Source organism: Alternaria viburni (genome assembly GCF_023758015.1).
Source record: "Alternaria viburni strain BMP 2772 chromosome Unknown scaffold_7, whole genome shotgun sequence".
In the NCBI taxonomy this organism is placed as follows: domain Eukaryota; kingdom Fungi; phylum Ascomycota; class Dothideomycetes; order Pleosporales; family Pleosporaceae; genus Alternaria; species Alternaria viburni.
In genome coordinates, this window is record NW_026055776.1 from 349,533 (window position 1) to 374,005 (window position 24,473).

Below are 24,473 nucleotides of genomic sequence, written 5' to 3' on the forward strand. Positions count from 1 at the left end.
CGAAGTGAGGGATAATGTCTTCCTCCATTCAGAGCTGATCGGATGTAGAGGAGCGATGGACGCGAGAAGTCTCTTGGCTAATGTCTTGAGCGAATGTAAGGCCAGACTCGGGCTTTTGGAGTTGACGGAAGATCGCAGACTGTCGTGCGTTGCGACATGACGTGGAGGAAATCATCGCCGGTCGCCATCGGTCCACATCTCGAAGTGCCGACACAGCAGTGAAGAACAGGTTGGTACTCTCTCATACCTCAGGTGAACACCCTTCTACCAAGTAATCCACTTAACTGACCCCGGAATCCCAATTGCCAAATCCCTCGCATCCGAAAACTCAACCTTGACTGTCCGATCACTATCTTTCGGATGTGTCAAATAGAACGCAATAATACGCAAATGCTCCGGCACCTCCAGCTCCGCATGAATCTCATCTTCCTCGATACCCATCTCCGCTCGCGCACGTTCTTGTTCCAACCTCAACGCCTCTTCCGCAATCTGCCCAGCAAGCATGCCATCCCAAAATCCTTCCCGTCGGGGATGGCTCAGCATGAGCTTTACAGCGCGCTTGCGTAATGCCTGACATGAAGACGGTGCGCGCACAGCGATGGCCCAGAGTGCGGATGTGGGACCAACGGGTGTTTGGAAGATGGGCGTCTGCGCGCCTGAAAGAGGGAGGAGTTTAGCAGCGAGTTCGAAGATGAGCACGAATTGTGCGGCCATGTCGAAGGGTTCGATGAAAGGTTTCCGCGCGGGTTTGAAGTCGCCTAGACAGGGGAATTTCTGGATGAGATCGGCTCGTGGGGCGCGGAGGAGGAATTCCATTTGGGCTTGTGTTAGTTCCAATGCCGTGAGGGGTTCGGTGTATTCTTCGCCGTAGGCAGGGGCTTGCTTCCAGAGATTGTCCATGGTGAGTTTGCCGCGGTGGTAGCGTGAGATGAGGTCGAGGTATTCGATGTATACTTCTTCGACTTCGTCGGCGGGGCGTAATTTGGTTCTTTGGTTGAAAGCGTGGATGCTATTTAGTAGGCTCTGTGTGTGTCCCAACATCGCATGTAGCGCAGACATACTCAGCGTGTTCGTTGAACTGCCCAGCGGTCTAGTCTTGGGCTTCGCGACCCAGGATGGTGAGATGTGCGTTGGCATTATCGCCCTAATCTGCGTATCGAATCCCACAAAGATGGTACGTATAGACTCCAGTTCTATTGGGTGATCAAACTTTTCTTTCCCTTGGTCCACTTCGTTTAACATCCGGATGCCGCTGCGTACGTGTTCGATTGCGTCTCTTTGGTAGCCTTGCAAACAACACATGCTGGTGAACAGGATAGCGCAGGTCATAAGCGTGATCTTATCTGATTTGACTACTTTGTCGTTACTCTTCGGCTTTTTCAACAAGTCCTGAATTGCTTGATTCGACTGTCGCAAAGCGAATTGTAGATAATTATCCAGTATGGCTGTCTCGGTCAGACGTGAGTCGCAGCCTTCGGAAAAGCGTCGATACATAGCGCCCAAAGCGATGATGCAGTGTTGAATCGCGGGCTCACGATGAGCGGCTTGAAGCAGTTCTCGTTGCCAGAACGGCGAATCGAGGAATCCGCGCAGATTTGAAACGGCATGCGTCATGAAAAACTCGAAGCTGTCCCGCTCCTCTTTGGTATCAAGACGAATGGCTGGAGCGATGAACACTGGCGAATGAGACCGCGTCAAGCTCCAACTTGATACCGACTGAGGTGAACTTTTCGATGACTCTGGAGGCGAGGGCGTTGATGGTGGCGGAGGTCTGAAAGTCGGATCGTAGCCATCGCACGTACGGCCCGTTGAGGTGCATCGTCTGCAGTTCGGTTTCTCCTCATCACACTTGACTTTGCGTATCCTGTACAGATTAGCAAGAGGCCATTGGATGCACAGCAGTACTAAAAGACGACATATTCAGCTTCAAGTTCATGTGTGGTGGGATTTGATGACGATGCGGCTTGGAGCTGAAGAATGGCTTATCGGTGGGCGGCGGGAGCTTTGCGGGCTATGAGCCCAGCCACGAACATAGTGCAAGCCATACCGCGCTATGGAGATTGGCACACTTTATAGTTGACGCAGCGACTTACTTGCAAGTTTTACAACCAGAGCGTGCTTTGGGTTTCCAGGCTCTCTGGCGTGGTTTACCGGATACCGTCGCCATGTTGGTTTGGTTGAGTTCAATCCGACCAATGAGAGGGGAGCCGGCGAAATTCAATTATACGAGCGAGCGTGTAGCAAGTACGGATTGAAGGATGTACGACCGCGCAAATGACATCGGTGGTTGAAGAGTAACTTCTGAGGCTGCATGACACTATGCAGCATTGCGGCGTGGTTGCCCGCACAGTTAGGCTACCGCGACCAGGCCCGCAAGCAGAGGCCACGGCTATTATTATCAAACTTGGCCAATGAGACGACGGCACGACAGGGTTTGCGATCCTCCTGGGCGTAATGCCACGAGAGAACTCGACGGAGTCGCATCCTTCTGGACCTTAGTGAACCGTTATTATTAGATTGGGGTATAGTCCACGGCGATTGATGCGGGGCTTTTAGACCGATTGGGTCCTGCAAAAAGGCATGCACCGCGAATTGTCGCGTGAAGCGCTTGGTATCATTTATCAGCAAGCGGCCATTATCAGCCTTACTTCGTAGCTACTTGCATTTGCGCGAATGAGAGTCGCATGATAGAATTACAGTTTTGTGGATAGTTGTATTGTCGTGTAGGCGACCAAATACACTGATCATGTTACTCAGAAATTTCGCCAGAGGTTCTGGACGAAGCCTTGTTTCACTCGCGGCTCGGTATGCGGTTCCGTCTGCACGTATTCGTCCTTCATATCCAGGTCCTTCCTCATTCCCGTGTCAAGATCAACCTCGTGGCTGCGCCTGAAACTTGTCTTGAATATGATTTTGTATCCCACAAACATGATCCCGAACACCGGCAACATAATGTAAGCGTCGACAAATGTGCCTGCATCAAATGGGCTCAGCGTCGTCCAGCCCTGAACAAGAGCGAGGAATATGTTGGCTGATACCCCAAAGTAGGCATTCCACGGGTAAGCGAGCGACTTGAAAGGTAACATGTCGGGCGTTCGACCTTGTGCTTTCCAAGCTTTCCGGAAGCGGATGTGCGTAAAGGAGATAGAACCCCAAACAAGGAAGGTAGAGACACCGCTCAGATTGACGATGTAGGAATACGCCTGGCCACCTCCAGTACTGACGTTCATCATGGATATCGCGCCGAACAGGTTCGTGAAGACAATGGCGTAGATTGGTACTCCACGGCTGTTCGTCCTCCCAAGGAACTTCGGCGCCATTTTCTCTTGTGCCATGAAGAGTATCGTTCGGGACCCAATGTAAATTGAGCTGTTCGCAGCGCTCAGGACTGTGATGAAGATGAACGCATTGATCAAATGCACGCCTCCTTGCCATCCAGCGTTTTGGATCGCTATGGTCATAGGGCTCTTAAGTGCGCGGCTGGCTCCGTTCGCTAGGCCGTCTGCATCCGAAGGGCATGTGAGCCCAAAGAAGAAGGCAACTCCGATGTATACGAAGAGAATTCGCCAAATGACTTGTCGAATTGCCAGAGGTACAGCTACCGATGGGTTTCTGGTCTCTGTAGCGGCCACAGCAACCGCCTCGACGCCGGCGTAAAACGTCGAAGCGAAAACGAAGACTGTGGCTACTCCGCGGAAGCCGTCTACCCAGGGACCGGGGTCGTTCCAGTACCGAAATCCGAGTGCCTCATCTTGCCCGATGAGACCGCCAGAAGCATAGATGATGGCAAAGATGAAATAGGCGCAAAGACCCGCAAGCTTGATCAGGGCAAGCCAGAACTCCGCTTCGCCGAAAGACTCGACGCCCAACATCTGGAAGCCTAGGAATGCAAACCAGAAGATTAGAAAGTAGCCCCATAGAGGCACCTCAGGACCCCAAAAGACCAGGATAGAGGAGATGACATTGTACTCGTTGGCTAGCACGCATGCCCACACCAGCCAGTACTGCCATCCCACCGCTACTCCGAATGCTTTGTCGACAAATCGGTCGGAAAGCGTGACGAAAGCACCACCAGTAGGGTACAGAGTTGTCATCTCTCCCAAGGATTGCGTAATGCTGAAAGCGATGAATCCGATAACGCTGAAAGCTATGAGCAGAGATGCCGGTCCTCCTTCTGCGAGGGCGCCACCAGTACCGACCAGAATACCAGGCCCAATGATTCCAGCGAGCGCCATCATGGACAGATGACGAGTTTTGAGGCCTCGCTTGACTCCACTGGGATCCATTCGTTGGAAGTCATCGTCGCTATAATTTGCCGTGGGCGACGGGTGCTCGGCGTGAGCTTTCGAATCAAGGAGGGCCATGTCGAACCGGAAGATGGTGGTCAGAGAGACAGACGCATAGAACTAGGCATACCACCGTTATAAGCGACTTCCTAGTTTTTACTTGGCGTGGGAACGGTAGATCTGTGACGAATAATAGCGTACTATGGCTTGGTGCATGTTGCGATTTTTACTGTGGATTGCGCGATGACAGGGTCCGATAGTTTCGTAGCATTCTGACGAAGAGCGACCATGAGTAGAATCGCTTCAACGCTGGAGGGCTACATATCGTCCCAACTTTGTACTGTTTGTTGCCGTGTTGATTGATGGCGTCAGAGTAGGATAACAACCGGGTGGCGGGGGCAGAATAGCAGTTGCGATAAGCTTGGTCCGCCTTAGGCTTAGCTTAGTGGGTTTTCGATCCTTCACCTTGGCGGCACTTCATCCGGTAAACCGCCACTCCTAAATCCATTAATCCCGACGTCAGCAACCACCGGACTTGTGCAAGAAGGACGCATGTTTCTTTTCTTATGAAGCATTCATTGCGATTCGTTATACTCTACAATACTCATTATCCATATGTACCCGATTTCCATCATCGATCGTTGGCGCTGAACCAGCCAGTCCATGTATTAACATTGGGGTAGAGTGTTATTACATCCGCCTTAGTTCTTGTTACCAATCTCCATGCGCTTCTTGAGCTTGTAAGCGATGGCGCGCTTCCTTGCGGCGGCGCCCTGTGTGAAAGCAACAGATCCGCCGAAGGGACCCGCGGCAGCACCGTTGCGGACGCGCATGACGCAGACGTTGTTGACGCCAGCAACAGTAGCGTCGCAAGTCATACCAGCCGGCATCTGTACCTTCATGGCAAACTCGGTGTTGGTGGCGAGCGAGATACCCTGAACACCGAGGCCAGGAACGTCCTGGGTGACGGTAGCAGGCTGCATAGCTGCCTCGTCAGTACCGCCTGAGGTACCATCGACGTCGGCAGTGAACGGTCCAGCACCGTCCTGGTTGATCTGGAAGAAACGAGTTAGAAATGTATGGATAAGAGTAGGAGTGATCGCTTACCTGGCGCAGAGTCATGGTGACGGTACCGTCGTCAGCGCATGTGGGCATACCGCTTGTGGCACCCGCTCCTACTGCGGCTGCAACACGTGACTCTGGTGGGCCATTGACCTTGTCACCACCTCCACCGAGCAGTCCAGCGATACCAGTAGCACCGGCCTTGCCGCCAGCACCGCCAGCACCACCAGCGCCTCCACCAAGAAGACCGCTGAGGAATTGACGCTTCCTCTGGCCAGCCTGTTGGATGTTGTCCTCGACACCAACACTTCCAGAAGCACCGTTGTTCGCAGGAGGCGCGGCACCCTGTCCCATGAAGGCACCAACCATAACGGCAGCATCAACGTTGCCGTTACCTTGTGTGCGACCAAGAGGACCAGTCTTGCCACTGGAGATTTCGCGGTCCCTGATGATGGCAGTGTCGGCTTGAGAACCGCAGCCGCTGAAGATTGGTTAGTAACTTGTTTCAAGAATAGAATGTTGAGAGACCTACTTGGAGGAGCAGTCGCGAGGGGTTCCGTCTTGGATAGTCAAGCCAGGCATGGTGACTCCGTTGGCACCCTTGATCTCAGAGACCACACCGTGAGCAGAAACGGAAGCCGCAAGGGCGAGGACGAGAGCTGGTGAGAAGTGCATATTGTATGTGTGTATTTGAAATCGAGATCAACTCGGTGGATTAAAAGATATGGGTGGTTTGAAAGTAAAGGTGAAAAGCGAGAAGCACCAGGCTAATGGAGAATGAAGTATTAGTAGAGGAGTTGAAGAGTTGAATGCTGATGATGATTGTAGAGCCGGCTTCAACAAGGCATCTTATACCTCTTTCCCATTGAGCGGCATTGTCGATCTACATCGCATCGTATTCTCCATTGGGATGACAGCCGCCCACCGCTCCACTCAGCTCGTCATTGGCATGTACAATTCAGTATGGATACAGGCAGGCTCTTGTGTCAAGATGCGTTTTCGAAGGTCTTCCGGCAAGGCTAAACGTGCTTGGCGGCAGTGAGGCGTTTCCCTCCCATACTTGGCTGTGGCGGAGTGCCGATTACCCAGGCGCTGAGAGGTGCCAACGTTCCGATACTCAGTTTCGTCTGCGCCTGGGGATGAAGGCTAAAGGCGCCAAGGCGGAAACTCTCAATGCAAGATCGTGGATTTGCGAAACGCTGTCTTTGGAGTTGCAGAATCCCACTAAACAAGCAAACGCATGTGTGTTTCACATAATACCACATTCACATTATTGACCTATCAGAATGTCCATCTCACGTAAATCTAATCCATATGCTGAAGGTCACGATCAGTATTGACGAGTTACTCATGTATGAGCTTCTGTCGTAGCGCTGATCGCACCGTGGTGTTGTTCTTGCAGCCCGTACCAAAACGAGTAACTCCACCCCGCGCGCATGACAAGTCGCACCAAACACGGTTGATTCCGAACATGCAAAACCACACACTCAAATCATCGGTTTCCAATCACTCGCAACTATCCTGTTCAGCATCAGCATCAGCGTAGGCGAATACTAGTTGCCGTGATCCACCCGCAGCTGCATGATGTTGCAGGCCCGTCGCCACTAGCGTTTCACCAAACGACACGGTCGATCTTCAAACATGAAATGCCTGGTCCCTCAAACTCGAGCCCTGGCTGGATATGCGACGGATCCTGTGATCCGAGGCTGGGGTGGGGATTTGGGATGTGGCTGCGATGGTTGGTAAGTGGATCGGTCGAGGTGTTGGTGAAGTGGAGTGGCCGAAATGGGGCAGGCGGCGCGAGTGTTGGCTTCGCACATCAGCTGTGCAGCGAATAAGGTATAGGGATAGCAATCTCTGGGTCGCAGAACCTGCGTGTTGCTAGTTCGATATCACCATCAAATTCCCAAAACCCCTCCATCAATCTCTCTCATGAGACCTTAGAGAACACGATCATCGGCGAAGACGAATTTGCGTTATCTAGTTTCAAACGCCAACAGAAGCTGTAAACTAGCGACTGCTATAGCTTCAGTGCCGACAATGAAGCCTGCTACCGCAAACCCATCTTGCAGACTTTTCTTGCAGATCGCCCATACAATCCCAAACGTTCCACCAGATACAATGCCGAAGAAGAGTATGAAGCAAATCCGCTCGAAATTCAACCCTTCCTCTATGTGCATTCCCCAACCTGTATAAAAGTCTGGGTCGATACCTGGTGTGGGTCGCTCACCAATACGTTTCGGCATTTGGTTGAGACATATCTTGTCATCGAAACATGCGCCTGGTGAAGTGAAGCGGTGCATCAGAATGTCGCTGCCTATAGCAGGTATATGATCGGGTTTGCGAGGATCGCACGTATAGTGCTTAACGGTGTCCGGTGGCATGTCAGCCATCAAACCGTCGACTTCTGAGCGGGGGTGCAACACAAACTGGTGAAGAGAGTCAGCTACAACGAGTACAGACTGTGTAACTCAATCTCCTGACCTTTACGAAGCTCATGCGTTGTGCTGTTCGAAGGCTGAACCTTCGATATATTCGTCCAAACTTTGAATTGTACTCGTTGCGAAAGGCTTGGAAAAGCTCACGATCACATGTGATGCCAGATACTCCGACGTCATATCTACTAGTGAGAAATTTCTTCACTTTCATGCAGAGGAGTATAAAATCCTCCCGTATGTTGACATGTGTCTGGTTTGATCCAGTGCATGCCGTAGACGACGAGATACTTTGATTGAATTGCCCATTTGTGTTTGTAGACGACACGCTAGAGGTGCCACTGGATAGCAAAGAAGGTGTTGTGACATTATTTTGGGAGCTTGTTGTTGTTGTTGGAATATAAGCGTTGGGCGTTTGTCCGGCGGTAGTCTCGGTGTGCGGCAACTTGTCTTTTGCAATGTCGGAAAGTGATTGAAATGTTGTTGTAGGAGCCTTGGGAAACCATATCACAAGGTATGATCGAATGCAGTCCATTGTAGATGCAAGAATCCACCCATGTAGGTTGCCGGCGACTATCAATAGGCGTGCAAATGCGAGGCTCATTGCAGCGCGACCGGGTCGAAGCGGATCCCAAGGCTCCATGTGTGCATGGATGCCAGCATCATGAAGATTCTGTAGTAGCTCTCGTACGGAACCGGAGCGGTATTCTATGTAATGATCAAGGCCTTTATAGCCGCAGCTCTGCTTAATGTATCAGCCGGTCATGGCCATAGTTCTCGAAAGCTTACCATATCTATGGTTGGGGGCAAGTAGGAACGACTTACACATGTCCAAAACATCTTGTAGCCTCGCATCGTCATGTCTTGTTTCGTTGTCTGATCAGAACCTCTCGAGATTTCCAACCCCTCAGTTGCAATTAGTTTTTTCCCGATTTCTCTGGTGTGCGGCAACGTGTCCCCATTCGCAATCGCATCCTTCGAAGCTCTGAAGCTGGTATTACTAACATCGTCTCTCAGTAATATGATGCTTTTCTTCCGACGGCGATTTGCTGGTCGTACGCAAAATGAGCGGCCGTGAATTTGGTCGTGGATATGTTGAGCCCAAAAGAACGCACTCTCGATCCTTTGCGACTGTGTGGTCATATGTTCCCTCAATAACATCAACTCCGAAGCTCTTTCTCTCAGGTCCCTTTGCTTGCTATGTAGCATGCGGTCGCTATGGAGCATGGAACTAGATTCGCCCGTGTAAGAGTGTCCGAAATCTGCCGACAGGATAACGCCCTCTTGTAATAATACCACTAGCCCCGGAGATCCTGTGTATAGGCGACCGAAAAATTGTACTAGTGCTGTCATTCCAAGTGCGTAAGACTCTGCAAGTTCCTTCCCCGTGACCTCGTACTCGCGGTCGCTAGTGAGGCCGAAGGGTCTACCCAGATCATAAGATATGTCGACATCTTTGTCTAACCAGAATATAACCGATGCGAGTTCAGAGTAGACATGAGCTATGAACTCCGCCCGGGAGTGCCAGTCCTGAGTATCGTCGTGATCGATGAGGCATGCCTTCATCCAGAGTCTTATCTTCTGCATCGCCGATTGCGCGGTCAGATGAACACCGTTCTTCCTCGTATCTAGCGCAGTCGACATTGGCTCGGCAGAATCACCCCAGCAGTACAATAATGCAGAATATGGCGTTGAATGAGGCGCTTGTCTGATATCATCCTTCTTCGCGAGAGTCTGGACGCCATTCTGCCCTTTCAAAAGAGCGTTGCGGTTTTTCGACGGAAGGATAACTAGGATGCGTATCTTGTTCTCCCCTTGTGATTTAGAGAGGCGAGGCAGCAGAGTTATCTCATCTGACATACTGGATAGTGGGGTTGTGCATGAGACGTTAGGAGTCGACGGATGTCAGTCAGAAGAGCGTAGCTTCTGCAATCTGTTTCTGTGTGAAAGTTCAGCTCCATAATAGCCGATAGGCAAACCGGTCAAATATGCAAGCTTCTTCCGACGCCTCTCGTGGACGCGACGCAAATCATTCTGCACCAGTAAGCATTGATGAGGGCGCCACGGTGGGGTGGTCAAGCCGTACTGATCAGACCGGTGAAGCAATGTCCAATCGTACTCGTGAGGCGCTCTCAGCCTCGTTGACGTGTAAAGCCTTACCCCTCATCTGAGGCAGACGACTGCATGCTATCATCGCGGGCATGATGTATCACAGAGATCACATCTGGGAGCCGTTTAACAGCCCCGCACCTCATACAGGAGAAAACCTAAACAGGTCTAGAGCCTACATCGACGTCAGATTACCTTTCTTGTATGCTTCAATGTAGATATAGGCTGCAGGCCTGTTCAGTTTTCTTCTTGGTTGACGTGCCCGGAAAGTTGTGGTTGTGGAAGTGGAAGAGTGGAGTTGGGCGGTATGTTGAGAACCAACGAAAGCTCGGGAGCACTTGAGACGGTCCGCCTGCCTGCGGCTGCGTGGTTTGCGTTAGAGCAGATACAGGAGGTACGCCCTCAACGTGGACATGCCAATAGCCTGATGCACATCACTATAGTCGTCTTGCGGTGCTTTCACACATAGGATTACAGGAAAACCCCCAGATGCGTGAAGTTGTATTGCAAAGCCAAATCCAAGATGCAGCCGCGCTTTTGACTATGAACAACCTAGTCCCTGAGGCCTTCTTCCTAGTTGCGCCAACACCATATACACAGCCTCGTATCATCAAGAACTCCGCCCGATGGTATATACCTGATATTCATCCCCGCATTAATTTTCCCGTAACAACAACCCTAACCTATTCATTCCTGAAAACCCGTCCCTTTACTCCAATCCCGTACCCCTCCTCCCCAAGCTCGGTCTCCCCCCACTAACACTCCCCCTGTGCATCCTCGGCCCACCTCCACCATGCATCATATCCAAATCAACAGGCGTCCCCGCGCCCAGCGCAAATCCATACGCCTCAGCTCCTTGTCCTGCAAAAACTCCATCATCGCCTAGACTATGCTGTGGTGGCGGCTCCACATTGAACGGCACGAAATAACTGCTCATCGGATCGAAGAAGTTGTTGTTGTTGTTTGCATTGTTGCCCAGACCCATGGCTTCGAGGTTCCAGAAAGAGTTGTTGAAGTCGGTCGCTAGATCGGGGAAGGGGGAGAGGTTCGTAGGGTCCATTTGGTGGGCGTGGGAGGGATGGATCATCGTAGGTGAGGTGTTGATGAGGGGAAGCGATGAATGGTGAGGATGCTGTTGGTGCGCGTGATGGGAGCCGGCGAAGTCGGCGAGGAATTGCTGGGGTGAAGCGTGTTGTTGCTGTTGTTGGGCGAAGAGAGCAGCGGGGTCGTAGCCAGCGGCAATGGCGGCGTCGATTGCGTCTTGCGAGGCCATGTTGATGTTCATTTGCTGCTGCGCTTGCAGTCGGGCGGCATGATTTTGCTGAGATTGGCTGTTGTGTCGTTGCAAGCGTGGCAGATCTTGTTGATTTGCCGAAGCGAGATCAGCAGGTTTGGAGATCGACTTCGACTTGTTCTTGCGCGCTTGTTTGCGTTGCTGATCGGTTTTCGACGGTGGAGATAGCGATGCGAAGAACTCTTCCACGCTTTGCAGGTCGCTTTTGTGCCCCAGAACAGCATCAGTACCTGGCTCATTCGGATTCGACTCAGCTGCGTCTTCGTAGTCTGTTTTCGAAACACCGTGCGGGTATCTGTCGAACCAATCACCATATTGAAAAATACTGCCCTTCTTCTTTTCGCCGCTCGCATTCGGCCCCTTCAGCTGCGCATCGGCGTGCTGACGATACAGCTCCTTCAAGTTTTCCGCGATATAATGGAACATGCCCCAGTACTTCTTCATCTTTGTCAGGTATTTGACGTTGTATGCCAGGTACTTTTTCGATTGCGCTTCGAGCTTCGGGTTCTTCGAGAAGACCCCATGGACGTGTACGGTCGAGGAGAAGAAGGCGGAGTAGCCGGCGAAGGGTGCGACGACGTTGTGGTCCATAGCTTCGTTGATGAGCATCGAGATCTGGTTCGCGGCATCGAGCGCGGAGCGAGCGGACTCTGTGAGGAAGTCATGCGGCATGTCTTTCGGTGGTCTGCTGCCTGCAGTCGAAGGTAGCGCGAACCTGTGCATGAACAGCATGATCTGTTGCCATAAGATGTGGAGATACAAGAACGAATTTGCAGTCTTGCCAATCGCATGGCTCTTCAAGTTCTCAGGATTGTAGACAAGCATCTCAGGCAATGCAGCCTTGAACTCTTTCGCCTCTTTCTTGATCGCGTTGTAGGTCGAATCGGCCGACCACATGGGCTCTGCCTCGCATTCCTTTCCTCCCAGATTCATATACTTGATGAGCTTGCCCCATATGCAGACTAATCGTATGGTGTATGCCGAGACACCCATGTTATCGCGCGGGTTCGCCAGTTGACCGCTGTCAGGTGGAACGGGGTTCGGCACGTCGCCTTCTAAGTTCTCGGTGGGCGCGTGTATCTCGTGTACGTATAGGTGCTCTTTGACTGGTAATTGCACTTCGATGTACTGCTCGTGTACGAAGAGTGGTCGGTCGGTACCGGAGGAGTTGAAACGGTCCATCAGGAAGCAAGACCACATGGTCCGCCGCCGTATCTCGCGATCAGTAGCGCTCAGGGGTTTCCTGTCTGGCTCGTTCACCAACGGGTCGTACTCGTTCTCCTTGTGCAGTTGCAGTGCGTATGCCATCCTCTGCGCCATACCGCCAAACATCCAACTCCGTCCGCCTTGACATGTGCCAAACTCATGAAGCCCTAATAGTAGGTAGACTATCAAGATGGTGATGTTCGGTGCGTCGTATCGCTTTAGGGCGATCTCGCGCGCTCGCTCAGCCCAGCTGTCGCCCCGTAAGAAGCATGGCTCTGTCCGTAGTTGTGGGTGGTTCGAAAATCGTGCCGATATGGCGCACATTGCTAGTATCAGTACCGGCGGAACCTTCCCAGCTGCTAGTCTTCGCATAAAGCTCGGCTTGTGTAGCAGTGGGTAGCTTTGTCCGTAGACAAAGTCAAAATACACCTCAGCCAAGTGTTCTTGGATCTCTTTCGACGGCAAGCTCTCCGCGCCTTCCGTAAGAAGCTTGTTCTCATCTGATTCCTTCCCGTGCGATGTCGATCCAGCAGTTTCTGGATCTCCTCCTTTTGCTTTCGACCATTCGTCCAATTCGTTGCCAAAGGCTTCTTCTGCGGCGCGTTTCTTCGTGGTGGGTGTTTTGGGTGGGGCGCCGGGGATAGCGGGCTTAACGACGGATCTGCCCACATTCGCAACAGAAGGCAAGCTTTCCTTTGGTATCAGCTTGATGACACGATCCTCCATGCGCTTGAGCCTCTTGTCCAGCATCGCCATGTAGTCGGTTCTCGGTGCAGCCTTCCTAGTGGTGACCTTGTAGACACACGGTATCCGGCTCCGCAGGCAGTGTTTGCAGGCTGGCTTTTCGCCTGAGCAGCGAATCTTCTTCCTCCGACATGCGATGCAAGCGAGAGGCAGCCTTTTCCTCTCCTTACCAGCCTTTGTCTTCATCTCGCTCCAAAGTGGCGGATCTTGCGCATCGTCTTTGCTCCTTCGCGATGTGGTCGAATGGTTTGTGCCGTCATTGCCGCTGTTCATGGCATGCGCCGAAGCATCGTTCATCGATTCGCCAATTGCGAGCATACCCATGGCAGGTGCGCTCTCGGGGCTGGTGTTGTTTCCGTCGCGGCCGGGGCTTCCTCCAATGCTCATCCGATTGGGGTGCGCACTCCCGCCACCACTCATACCCTCTTCGCTCATGTTGCCGATGCTGCCTCTGTGGTCCGCATATCCAGCCTCAATTTTCGGTTGTATGCCATCGAAATTGGACGCGAATCCTTGGCTCTGCGCAAACGTCATGTCGAAGTCGGAAAACGAGCCCATAATGTTGGACGGACTAGTCCCAGTCGCATTCGGAGAGGCTCGAAGTTCAGGTAGGCCGAATTCAGCCAGCAGGAGCGAGTCGTCGTTGTCGAAGCGCGCGTGGGAGGGCGTGGCTATGGAGGTTGCGGTTGCGCCGGAGTCGGCCATGTTCTCGACGACTGCCTGCCGTCGTGGAGCTGTCGCGTAGCGCCGAGGCAGTCAGTCTTACATCAGGTTCCAAACTTCAAGATCAGAAGAAGAAATATTTCATATGCGCCTGCACCCAAGGCCCCAAAACAACATCGCAGGCAGAATCAGGCGTCGAGACGTCCAAACGTCGTGTGCTTGGATCGGACCGCCGGCCGAAGAAGGGGAAATGGTAAGCTCCGACTTCTCCACAGGATAGTTACGGCCCTTGCTTGGAGTCCAGTGGGGGCGCTAGTCTCTATATCAAAGCGCGAGTTGGGTATGTGGGGAGGTGGATTGAGCGTCAGCACGCGCGACGGGAGCAGAGAAGCAGCACGCAGCCAGGCCGACACAACTCGGGGCTGGATGAGACAAGAAACGAGGTATGACGACGGTGGGTGATGTATGAAAGCCTTCCAAGAGGTGCTTGCTGCGGCCTATCCTTCCGCCTATACTATGGCTGCATTCTCCATGCCGCATATACAAGGGACGGAAGCATGGCCATGTAATGGCGCCCTTGCGATTCGTACGCTTGCCTCCCGTCGACGTCCGATTAAACCGCGATCAAACTCGTCGGCCCACTCAAGTCACTGGCCGCACGTTGGCCGATGCAAGCCACAGAATCCTGTCCTTCCCCACATGGCAATCCTTGCACGTCGAGACCCGGTGCTGATTATTCAGACATCACAAAGCAGTTTCCAGTGCCACCAAGCCTCGAGCAGACCATGATCGCCGCCCAGGCTGTACGTTGCCTATCCTCATACAGCGCTGTAAGGCGCCTCATATGCACATATATGATGTATAACTCTACACCGGCTCTGCACATCACGAGCGCATCTCCGTGGAGCCCGGTGCGCTGTGGCTGGCGAGCCTGACGGCGGGACCCGTCGTATGCCAGGTGGTCGCTATGTTGCGGGGCGCCCGCCCTGTTCAACGTTGCGACACGTTAGACGCACGCGAGGTATATGAGCTCTACATTGCGCTTCTATATAACCCATATGTCCTATTTTCCGATTCGACCACTTGCGTCCAATCTCCGGCTTCGCCCTTTCGCGCGAGACTGTGCGCCGGTCGCTTAAGCCTGGTGCCACGATGTTGCCTACAAACATGGGCGGCGGGTGCATCACGAGGGTAGCGCACAACCATCACCATCTAACTTGGCCAAGTGGACCATTTGCAAAGTAGGAAATGCGACTACCACCGGAAGAATGCGTTTCAATATTTGCGGCGCATACATACACGTTCGTTGTTAGGACCAGAGGTAGGCACCTGTGGGCTTTTCGTCTCGGGTGCGTCATCGATTCGGGCGTGTCGACACGACCAACCCCCTGCCCCCAGTTTAACGTTACGGACTGAACCATGACAGGCCTTCTAGCTGGCTTCTGCGAGCACGGTCCAGGAGACGTCCGACGATTTGAGATAACCCATCTTTCCTGGTTCGTAATTGCATTTGTCTTGAGAGGGGGCCGTTCTACACTGATCCCTGCACGTCACTCTCATAATATGAGTGGCTGATTTATCCATATTTCTTCATCTCGTGTTGTACACTTGACCACGCGCATATGGGCGAACCTCTCAGACGTAGTATTGGAATGCGATTCATACTGCGTTTGGTTCGCTGGCACTACACACTGCAACTCTGGGACTGGGTGGGTGTGTGCATCGTTGGGGCCATATGCAGCTCGAGCCGAGGTTACCGATATTCGATATGGGAAGATGGAGCAAGCGCCTATACGGCCATACGCGACGGCCGATCGATCCAACAAGATCAATAGATCCTGCTGCTGAATCCTGAATCCTGAATCCTATGTATGCATCCCACGCATAACGATATCTGTAATGCTATATGTCATAGGGTATTACTAGGGGCGGCCTTGTTACCCATGCGCCAACGCCAGACGTTCATCCGTAGGAGTAGTTCTGTGTAGTGTACCCAGGCTGCTCCACATCCCGATGGCGCGTACCCGATGAGCCACGCACGACTGCATCGACACAAACGACCGAGCCAATACCATGGCTCGTCCAGGAGTGAGGGTGTGGTAGTCGAAGCGAAGGTGGAGTGTCCACTCTCTACGATCACGTCGATCCAATCTTTGTTGCTACATCCTGCCATCACCAACCAAGCCTATAGAGGATTTTGCTACTTGGCAAAACTATTATTGAATCACTTCCGAGGATGAGATGGGCAGGACATCGATACCAAAATCCAAGGGTGATCGAAGTTCATGTTACTACCGGTCAAGCAGACAAACGGACCAAATAATCATCTCAATTCACCAAGCATCACACATCAAAGAGCGACATACAAGGAGCGACACTTTTATTTCCAATCCCTTCATTACGACCCCTCTAGCAGCTTTACATACAAACGAGCGACAGTGCGACGATAATCACAAAAGACATGGAAATCGTTAGTGTGCATCATCCCTCTCTCCTTCGCATGCAGCAAGCCATCGCCCTTGCCTAGGGCTCATTCAACGCAGCCACTCGCAGCCATGATGCATCCAGCTTTGGCGACTTCGGCCTCAGCTGCGCCGCCGTACTTGCCGTAGTTTGAGTAGGGGCTACAAGGGAATTAAGTTAGTGTTGATTCGGCATACGAAGACGAGGATGAATGCAATGAACAAATGAGGAGAGACATCGGAAGAAGAAGAAGGGAAGAGGAGAAGAAGCTTACATGTAAGACTGGTACCAAGAATCCCCTGCAGCCTGAACCTCCTTGGGCTCGTCACGCTTCTCGCTGCTGGCCATGGTGTCCATCATTTCCTTGGGCATATCCACGATATGGCGCTTGTCCATCTTGGCGTTCATCTTCGCGGCTTCGGCTTCTACAGAAGCAGGGTACGGATTGTAATTCTCGTAGTAGACGCCGTAGCTCTCGTACTTATCGTACTTGTCATACACCTCCTGTTTGGATAAGGGTTCGTCGCGCTTCATGTTCGTGGCCGCTGATTCTACTGGACCGTTAGAAGTGCTTTTGTCCGGTAAGTTGAAGAACGAGAGAAGGTACCTTGCTGCATCTTCGCTGCCTCCGCTTCGGCCGGTGAAGAATAATCTCCGTACTGATAGTACGGGCGGTAGCCGGCGTATTCCTTGTAGTTGATATCTTGGGCTTGATTCGCGGAGTCGTCACCTCTCTTATCGAGTGGCATAGCTGACGTAAGGGCGGCGAGACCCACGAGAACCAGTTCGAGATGCATGGCAGGGAATGATCGGCCGTGAGACAGCGGAGACTTTCAAGGATGTCGAGGAAGTAACCTTGAGGGAAGACTGTTGTGGTGATTTCCCAGTTTCGCCACGGGAGTCACCTTTTTGTACATGTCGGCTTGCAGTGCCTATGGAGTACAACCTCATTACAGAGGCCAACTGTAGTGAGCATGGCGTAAGGTTGCATCCGCATGCGCGTAATATTGTATCTGCTCGCATTGACTGCAAGCATCGGGGAAGCATGCACCACGTAGCTCGCGCAGGTGCAATGAAGTCGCTGCTGTAGGTTGTGCAAAGACAACATCGGTAAAGTGATATTGGTCCGAAGTTTTGGGAAGACGTAGTTCAGATGCGCTCAACAATGTACACCGCCTTCAAGTGAAGCAAGCAAAACGTACTCTTCCGGTAATAACGCCTACTGGTTGATGAGTGAAGATTGCAGGACAGATGTAGCTGTGCGTCGTTGCTATGGAGTCAGCGTCATGTGTCCCAATTAAGTCGTGATAGTTAGTCCGGCATACATGTTTGCTTATTGTGACCCCAATTCGGTGTGAGTGCAGAGCGCATCTCCATAGCAGTAAGGCGGAGTAAGTCATTCGGTCAAGCTATGGTAGCGTTGGGGTACCTTTACGCAGGTTCTTCAATAGTACGGTACGATCGTGACCAGTACGGCGATTGATGCCTCAATGAAAGAAAGTCGGATACTGTTAGTGGGAATTCCAAAGATATGATAGGGTGCGGTGCTGCTAGCGGAGTGATATATGTCGCCTTTCACATCGCACGACTAACGTGTTTGACATGTCTGACGCCCATCACAGTGTCACTGCTTGTCCTACACGGCTGGTTAAGTCGTACTGATGTCCAATTCGTTACGAAAGTCGTACGTAGAAGATTATAGGGATAGACGGTGTTGAGTCCCAGTCGTCTGGTAAAGCGACTTGGGGGGACTCGCATCCCTTGCTGCGATAGCAGGTCTGTCGCGATTTCCTTGCTACTCTCTCATCGTCGACCAGTTTCCGATCTCAGAACGCGTGTATCTGAACTGCAATCTCTTCATGTTCGACATCCTCCGCAATCGTCCTCGACACGAGCGGTTACTACAACACGACTCCGAGTGCCATGACGACGACGACACTCTTTTGCCTGGCTCTTCTTCGTCGACCTTACTGACGCTTAAATCACCAGCGTTCCAAGGATCGAGCCGCGATGTCCGAGTCGCAGTGAGGACCCTCATAGCATGTACCATCGTATACGTAGGTGCTGCTTTGTGGATAGCCTTCACTGTGAACAGGTCAGCTTTGATCTCCGACCCAGATGACTTTTGTATCCATCATGTTTCGCGATACTGTATGTAACGGACTCTCGAAGAACACATGTCGGTACTGATGGCAACAGCACCGGTCGTCCGGGATGTGAAACCAAATTGGCATACGCAGTTGTTCAACGGTAGCTTTCTTCATCAGAACATCTATCGCCAACCAGCAGGACCAGAAGTTGATGCTGCATGGGATGCGCTGGGTGTCAATTGTAAGTCGATCGTCTAGCAGTACCAGCAACGCGCACACTCAGTTCTGATTCCCATACTAGATCGGAGTGTTGTGATACCCGAGGATGAAGCTGAGCGAACCGGATTGCGGCACGACCAGGTGAAAGTCAGCCAAGAGTATGGAGGTGGCTTCCCAGCGAACGTAGAAGGCCTCCATCACTTGCACTGTCTGGTATGCAGCAAGATCAGGTAGCAGACAATACATCACTAACGTTTCGAAGGACCTTCTCCGTAAAACCCTATATTGGAACTATTCCTATTATTCGGCAAAGAAGGAAGGACCCTTCGTCAATAGCGAGTACATCGTGCGAGTACACACGACGCACTGCTTGGATATAATAAGGCAGGTGCTCATGTGTAATCCAGACGTAGGTGTACTTGGTCAAGTGTGGTGGCAGGCCGACACTATGCCAGACCCGACGCCATTCGTGGACTTCAACACAAGGCACCGATGCCGGGACTATGAGCAGGTTCGAGAGTGGGCGGAGGCGCACCAGCTCCCACCAGAGACGGAGGTGAACATGAGCCGTTTCTACGAGATGCCGAAGCCGGGAGATTTCATCTTCCCTGAGATCCCATGAGGGTCGTGGACGCTGAGTATGTCAGTGGACGTAGCTGAGAACTGTTCGGTCCTTCGTAGCAGTATGAAATATCTCGCACGTGTCCTTTCCGTGACAGCCTGTGCAATATGCGCTGCGATAGTAGATGTGTGCGACAACTGGCGCAAGGCCTTGTTCAGTTCTGGCGGGGCTTCACGACGCCATCGTGCACAATGTAGTAGACGACTGTGCTGTCCGTGTCTACCGACGCTAATAGTACGCGCTTCGTTGTTCTCCAAGGGTTGGTAGGGCGGTCCCCCTCTATTGTCGACGCGTCTGCTGCCGGCGGGACCATGGTGATGGCATCGAAGACGTGGGCCAGCCGACGCAGCGTCCACTTCTCGTTCAGCCTGGTGGGCAGTATCCATTCACGCTCCGGCTCTGCCTTGACCTCCAAGCCACCTGCCTCGCCATCGGCGCGCGCCTTCCGTTCGCGGTCGGCTTTCTTCAGCAGCTCCACCTGCTCGTCGGGGTGTACGTAGAGACGGCGCGGGGGCAGCCCAGAGACCAGCGGGCGGGGAAGGGGCTCGTGAGTAGTCGGTGAGTGCGTGTGTACGTGGAGGTCGGACCAATAGTGCTGGTACTGGAGGTTGTGCAGTATCTGGCGGGCGAGCGATAACTCATTCGGAAGGTGGCTTGATGCTGCGGCTGCCTCGGGAGCGATTGATACGAACGTCTGCAGCGCGGCGGGCGCAACGGCACGTTTCATCTCTGTCGTTACGGCGACTGTCGTCATACTGGAGGCTGGGCGCGGAGAAGTGCTGGGGGACTATTGGTGGTGCAAGGTTTCGCACGTCGACGAAGCTACTCGGTTGTGGAAGGAGCGAAGATCTCAAAAAACACCCCGCCAGTCACGCGAAGGCTGCCGAGCGACTATGGGAAGGGGCGACGCGGCCTAGGCAGCAGACAGCGTCCATTCTTATAGCTTGTCCAGTTGGGTTATTTTCGCAGTTCAAGACTCCTTCGAAACTTCCAAGAAACATTCAATCATCTTTCCAAGGCCGTCGTCATGCTCGCAGCAATCTCCATCCCCACACTTCTGCTTCTGGCTAGCGTTGCCGTTGCCCAAGACGATACACCCTCAGTCGCGACCTCGCCATTCGTCAGTCCTACGCCGGAGTCTGAAGCACTGTATACTATTCAGACTCAGACCGCTACTGATGATGTCGACCCATGGTCGTGCTACATGGAGTGCGTTCAGCCTCCATGCCCGGCATGTAAGTACACCCTCTTCGGCCTGTCGCGCAATGTGTTTAACAATAGTAGGCACCGGCAGCATGATGAGCGTTCCCCCGGTTTCTATGCCCAGTGTAACGGACGTGTCCGTCATCCCTCCGGTTTCCATGCCCACCGTGACGGACGTGTCAATTCCACCACAGTCTGGCATCTCCGTCGTCACAACGCCTGTTCCTATGCCCACTGTAACGGACGTATCAATCCCCCCTCAAGACTCCACTGGTGCCATGTCAATTCCTGAGGGCGAGACTCCCATCTCTAGCGGCGCTGTTGACACGCCTTCTTCGAGCCTTGGCTCAGCCGCGAGTGCGACTAGCTCTGGTCTACCAGAGCAGACAGAAAACGCTGCCGCAGCCAGGGGTCGCGACATGCCCGTCGTTGTCGCTATTGCCGGCGCTCTGGCTTTCTTGTGAGTATTGGGTTGAGAGCGAGGGTGTCAGACTGTTCAAATCAGTTGTTTGTTTTGTGTTGTCAATGCGACGGCTGCGTTGGTGCGCGTCGGAGCGACTCCGGTTGCCAATACTGCATGCACTCGAACGATAGGACCATTGTAGAAAGGTGCATTCGCAGTAAAACTCTGCTGAATACGATACATAAACAAAGAACAATAATCATCCAAGACTCTAATGTATCTCGCAAGTCTAACCGTGACGCGCGGACTGCGACGCCATTACGTGTGGCGAAGTACCTCTCGCGTATTCGTATAGCCACCCGGGCATCTAACGGTGGCTTATACGCGCTGCACGTCAGTGGGTCTGGGGTTGGCAGGAGCCGCGTCTACAACAATCTAGGCCGTCTCCTTCCCTCCACGCCAGCGCCAACACCATATAACCTTGGGTGCCCAGCACTCGCAACCATGTCGATTTTCAGACGGCTCCTGCTATTCTTCGAAGCCGGTTTCATACAAGCACCCCTATACCGGCCCAAGTGATAGCAACCGGAAAGCAGGGATCTCGCCAAGGCACTGTGACATTGCCAATCGTACCAGCGATCAACAACTTGGCTGACACGTCGAACCGCACACGCGCTTCAACGGGGCGAATCTCCTACAAAACAAGCGCGAGCGTGCACTTCACTCTCGCCAGCCATGGCTTCCCCGAATAGCAACGTACCAACGCCAGTGCCGTTTCCTCAGCCCGAGGGTATTCGCAACCCTACCGCAGAGTCGCCCTCTACCAAGACGCGCGAACGAACCTCCACCAATGCCTCCATCGTCTCCAACAAGATCCGTACCGCGACTGGTAAATTGATGGACGTGAACCCGCCGCCCGGCATGTGGGCTGCCGCAGGGACGACTGCCGCCAAAGCACCTTCGATAACGGACATCAGAAAGGGCTCATTTGGTTCTGACGGATGGAACGAAGACTCGCAACGGAAGAGAGCAGGTTCACGAACAAGCCAGGGCGAGCAGCGGTCGCGAGCTTCCACCAACGCAGCATCACCGATAGATCAATCTGAGCGTCCGTCTTTCGGTGGTCAACGCAAGGTCTCGTCGAGCAATGCATTGAACACCGAAGCCTTTCCTGCTCTAGCTGAAGAGGATACAAGACAAGTTGCGGGATACGATGGCTACGACGAGCGGCCCAATACCGGCAGACAATCAAAGCACGGCTCCGGATCCGCGACAGAGCACTTTGACGACGATAGGCCGCAGCAGCCAAAACGGACATCATCAGGACGGGTACGTCTTCTCCTCCACCATCCAGACAAACATGCTAATCATGGCGCAGTATGTCAACGGCTACGTACCACCTCCCAAGTTGCCGTGGAAGAAATCGTTCATGATCGGGCTTAAAGGCTTTTGGAAGTGGTTCCTCACACCCGCCGGCTTTCTCATCACGCTTTACGGCCTGAACGTCGTCGCCTGGGGCGGTATGCTCTTCCTCCTACTCTGTAACGCCGCACCCGCCATGTGTACACCTACCTGTGACGACATCAATTCCCCGCGCCGGAAGTGGGTCGAGTACGATTCGCAAATCCTCAACGCACTTTTCTGCGTCACAGGGTTTGGTCTCGCGCCTTGGAGGTTCCGCGATCTATACTACTGGGCTTGTTGGAGAATCGGAGGATCAGCCCGCACGGAGACGGGCATCAGACGTCTTGCTGGCATACATCGGGGATGGTTTCGGCTTCCAGGTTCAGATCGGCTGCCTGACAAAGCAGGCGCAACCGTCGTCGATCCCGAAGATCCAGCTGTACCAATTCCCGTCCAGATGATCCCCGACCCACCGCCCACGGCGATTCGCGCCCCACCCACTAAGAGCTGGAAGATGGATTTCGTCATATGGATGAATGTATGGAATACTTTCTTCCAGGTGGTTCTATGCTTCTACATGTGGCACTATAATCGCATCGACCGGCCTTCCTGGGCTACTGGTCTGTTCGTGGCTCTGGGATGCGGAGTGGCGGGTGCTGCAGGCATCATGATGTGGCACGAGGGCAAAAACGTCAAGAAAGTCGAAGGTGTGCCCATGCGTAGGGATTATGGAGACCAGCGAGACGACGAAGAAGCGCAGAACATTCCACTCGTGACCACAGGAGTGGCGACGAAATCCTAAGGAATCTGCCCAGCGCCTTGTGTTGCGCAGCCAGGGATAATGAGAACGCTCATTGGAGCGGGACCCTCCCTTTCCTTCTTGGCGTTTGGTCTAGTTGTGGCGTTGCATTGAACACAACATAGACACATTTTTATGATCGATACCCCAACAGCCCGCGGGCAAGTACCACTTTTTAATAACGTACGCATGACCTTTTCTGAGTCAACGGTTCTTTGTTCTTCTTTCATCACGTCAGCTTTCCGTCGCGCAAAGAAAGTGCCGGAAGTTCCCTCCGGACTTCGCCATAGATCAACCTTATGTGAGCCTCGTGCTGACAAGCTTGCCGAGCTCCCCGGATAGGCCGAGCTGCATGCTAAGCGTTCCCGAAGCAGATCCGTTGATCGAATGACGTATCAACGTCGTACTTTCTACGGACTGGTGACAGTTGCACGCGCTCTTGGTATTTATTTAGCCAAGGCCTTGTGATCGTGTTGTCTTTCGTATTTTGCATCTTCATCTACATCGTACCTACATTTATCTCCAGTCATACCTTCTTCCTCCAAACCAATAACATCATCAGCAAATACTCCGAGAGATTAAAAGACATGGCAGCGCAAGAGTATTATCTAGGTACAGCGGCTGCGCATGAACTGCCAGGTAGCCACCCGCCAAACCCATATCCACCGCAGCCACCAAAGCCGCCACAATACCAACAACCACCTGCGCAACCTCCACGGCCACACGTTAGCAATCCTCCATATGCGAACACGCCACCTCCATCATACTCAGCATATCCTCAGCCGCCTCCGCAACAACCTCATGGCTATCCTCCTCAACAACAGCAACGCCAGTACTACCCAGAGAAGAAGAACGCCCACGCCATGACAGCGCCATACCCACAAACACCACCAGCAGGCGGCTACTACCCACCCCAACAGCCGATGCCCCGAAACAACGGCTACTTCGGTGCCCCTCTACAACCCTACAGAAGCCACTCGCAGCCCGCGCGCGTCCGTTTCGCAGACCAAGACTCCGACCGCAGCACAAGTCTAGGCTCCGTGTCCGACTCGGACGACTACTCTCCACCCCGGCACAGCAACAGCAACAGACACCACCGCCATCATAGCCACTCCACCCGCGACCGTTCCACCTCTCGCGATCGCGACCGCTCGCGCAACGAACGCAGACACAAACCGCGCAAGTCACACTCGTTTGACAAGGCACACGAGGACAAGCACAAGAACAGAGATACGTTCCTCGGCGCAGGCGCAGGCACGATCATCGGGGATGTGATCTTCCCTGGTTTGGGCACAGCAGCTGGCTTAGTGCTGGGTGGCTACGGGGGCAGGAAGTATGCTGATCAGAGGAGTAAGAGCGATTATGCGGGGAGCGAGAGGAGGAGCCATAGGGGGAGCCGGAGGGCGGGGGATGATGGATGGGATGAGAAGACGAAGACGTATCGGAAGGGTGCGGCTGTGAGGTGATCACA

At 53.1% G+C, this 24,473-nt stretch overlaps 10 protein-coding genes across 10 annotated transcripts; 4 read left to right on the plus strand and 6 right to left on the minus strand.

The window, feature by feature from the left end:
* Nucleotides 1-264: 264 nt before the first annotated feature.
* Nucleotides 265-2,167, minus strand: J4E79_004076 (uncharacterized protein; the record flags this gene model as incomplete). The annotated part of the gene is made up of 2 exons (XM_049352966.1): nucleotides 265-1,864; nucleotides 2,094-2,167. 2 exons carry the CDS (start codon nucleotides 2,165-2,167, stop codon nucleotides 265-267), a joined length of 1,674 nt encoding a protein of 557 aa, XP_049212345.1.
* A 586-nt stretch (nucleotides 2,168-2,753) lies between these two features.
* Nucleotides 2,754-4,364, minus strand: J4E79_004077 (uncharacterized protein; the record flags this gene model as incomplete). Its single annotated transcript, XM_049352967.1, has 1 exon — nucleotides 2,754-4,364. One exon carries the CDS (start codon nucleotides 4,362-4,364, stop codon nucleotides 2,754-2,756), a length of 1,611 nt encoding a protein of 536 aa, XP_049212346.1.
* A 623-nt stretch (nucleotides 4,365-4,987) lies between these two features.
* Nucleotides 4,988-6,023, minus strand: J4E79_004078 (uncharacterized protein; the record flags this gene model as incomplete). Its single annotated transcript, XM_049352968.1, has 3 exons — nucleotides 4,988-5,341; nucleotides 5,394-5,829; nucleotides 5,881-6,023. The coding sequence occupies 3 exons, from the start codon at nucleotides 6,021-6,023 to the stop codon at nucleotides 4,988-4,990; spliced, it is 933 nt and encodes a 310-aa protein (XP_049212347.1).
* A 4,578-nt stretch (nucleotides 6,024-10,601) lies between these two features.
* Nucleotides 10,602-13,841, minus strand: J4E79_004079 (uncharacterized protein; the record flags this gene model as incomplete). The annotated part of the gene is made up of 1 exon (XM_049352969.1): nucleotides 10,602-13,841. One exon carries the CDS (start codon nucleotides 13,839-13,841, stop codon nucleotides 10,602-10,604), a length of 3,240 nt encoding a protein of 1,079 aa, XP_049212348.1.
* A 2,488-nt stretch (nucleotides 13,842-16,329) lies between these two features.
* Nucleotides 16,330-17,059, minus strand: J4E79_004080 (uncharacterized protein; the record flags this gene model as incomplete). Its single annotated transcript, XM_049352970.1, has 3 exons — nucleotides 16,330-16,423; nucleotides 16,537-16,813; nucleotides 16,870-17,059. 3 exons carry the CDS (start codon nucleotides 17,057-17,059, stop codon nucleotides 16,330-16,332), a joined length of 561 nt encoding a protein of 186 aa, XP_049212349.1.
* A 1,062-nt stretch (nucleotides 17,060-18,121) lies between these two features.
* On the plus strand, nucleotides 18,122-19,193 carry J4E79_004081 (uncharacterized protein; the record flags this gene model as incomplete). Its single annotated transcript, XM_049352971.1, has 4 exons — nucleotides 18,122-18,413; nucleotides 18,462-18,593; nucleotides 18,654-18,784; nucleotides 18,834-19,193. 4 exons carry the CDS (start codon nucleotides 18,122-18,124, stop codon nucleotides 19,191-19,193), a joined length of 915 nt encoding a protein of 304 aa, XP_049212350.1.
* Nucleotides 19,194-19,347: 154 nt separating this feature from the next.
* Nucleotides 19,348-19,947, minus strand: J4E79_004082 (uncharacterized protein; the record flags this gene model as incomplete). The annotated part of the gene is made up of 1 exon (XM_049352972.1): nucleotides 19,348-19,947. One exon carries the CDS (start codon nucleotides 19,945-19,947, stop codon nucleotides 19,348-19,350), a length of 600 nt encoding a protein of 199 aa, XP_049212351.1.
* A 273-nt stretch (nucleotides 19,948-20,220) lies between these two features.
* On the plus strand, nucleotides 20,221-20,860 carry J4E79_004083 (uncharacterized protein; the record flags this gene model as incomplete). Its single annotated transcript, XM_049352973.1, has 2 exons — nucleotides 20,221-20,428; nucleotides 20,478-20,860. The coding sequence occupies 2 exons, from the start codon at nucleotides 20,221-20,223 to the stop codon at nucleotides 20,858-20,860; spliced, it is 591 nt and encodes a 196-aa protein (XP_049212352.1).
* Nucleotides 20,861-21,534: 674 nt separating this feature from the next.
* Nucleotides 21,535-23,005, plus strand: J4E79_004084 (uncharacterized protein; the record flags this gene model as incomplete). The annotated part of the gene is made up of 2 exons (XM_049352974.1): nucleotides 21,535-22,128; nucleotides 22,178-23,005. The coding sequence occupies 2 exons, from the start codon at nucleotides 21,535-21,537 to the stop codon at nucleotides 23,003-23,005; spliced, it is 1,422 nt and encodes a 473-aa protein (XP_049212353.1).
* Nucleotides 23,006-23,803: 798 nt separating this feature from the next.
* Nucleotides 23,804-24,468, plus strand: J4E79_004085 (uncharacterized protein; the record flags this gene model as incomplete). The annotated part of the gene is given in 2 exon segments (XM_049352975.1): nucleotides 23,804-23,834; nucleotides 23,846-24,468. The coding sequence occupies 2 exon segments, from the start codon at nucleotides 23,804-23,806 to the stop codon at nucleotides 24,466-24,468; spliced, it is 654 nt and encodes a 217-aa protein (XP_049212354.1).
* Nucleotides 24,469-24,473: the final 5 nt, after the last annotated feature.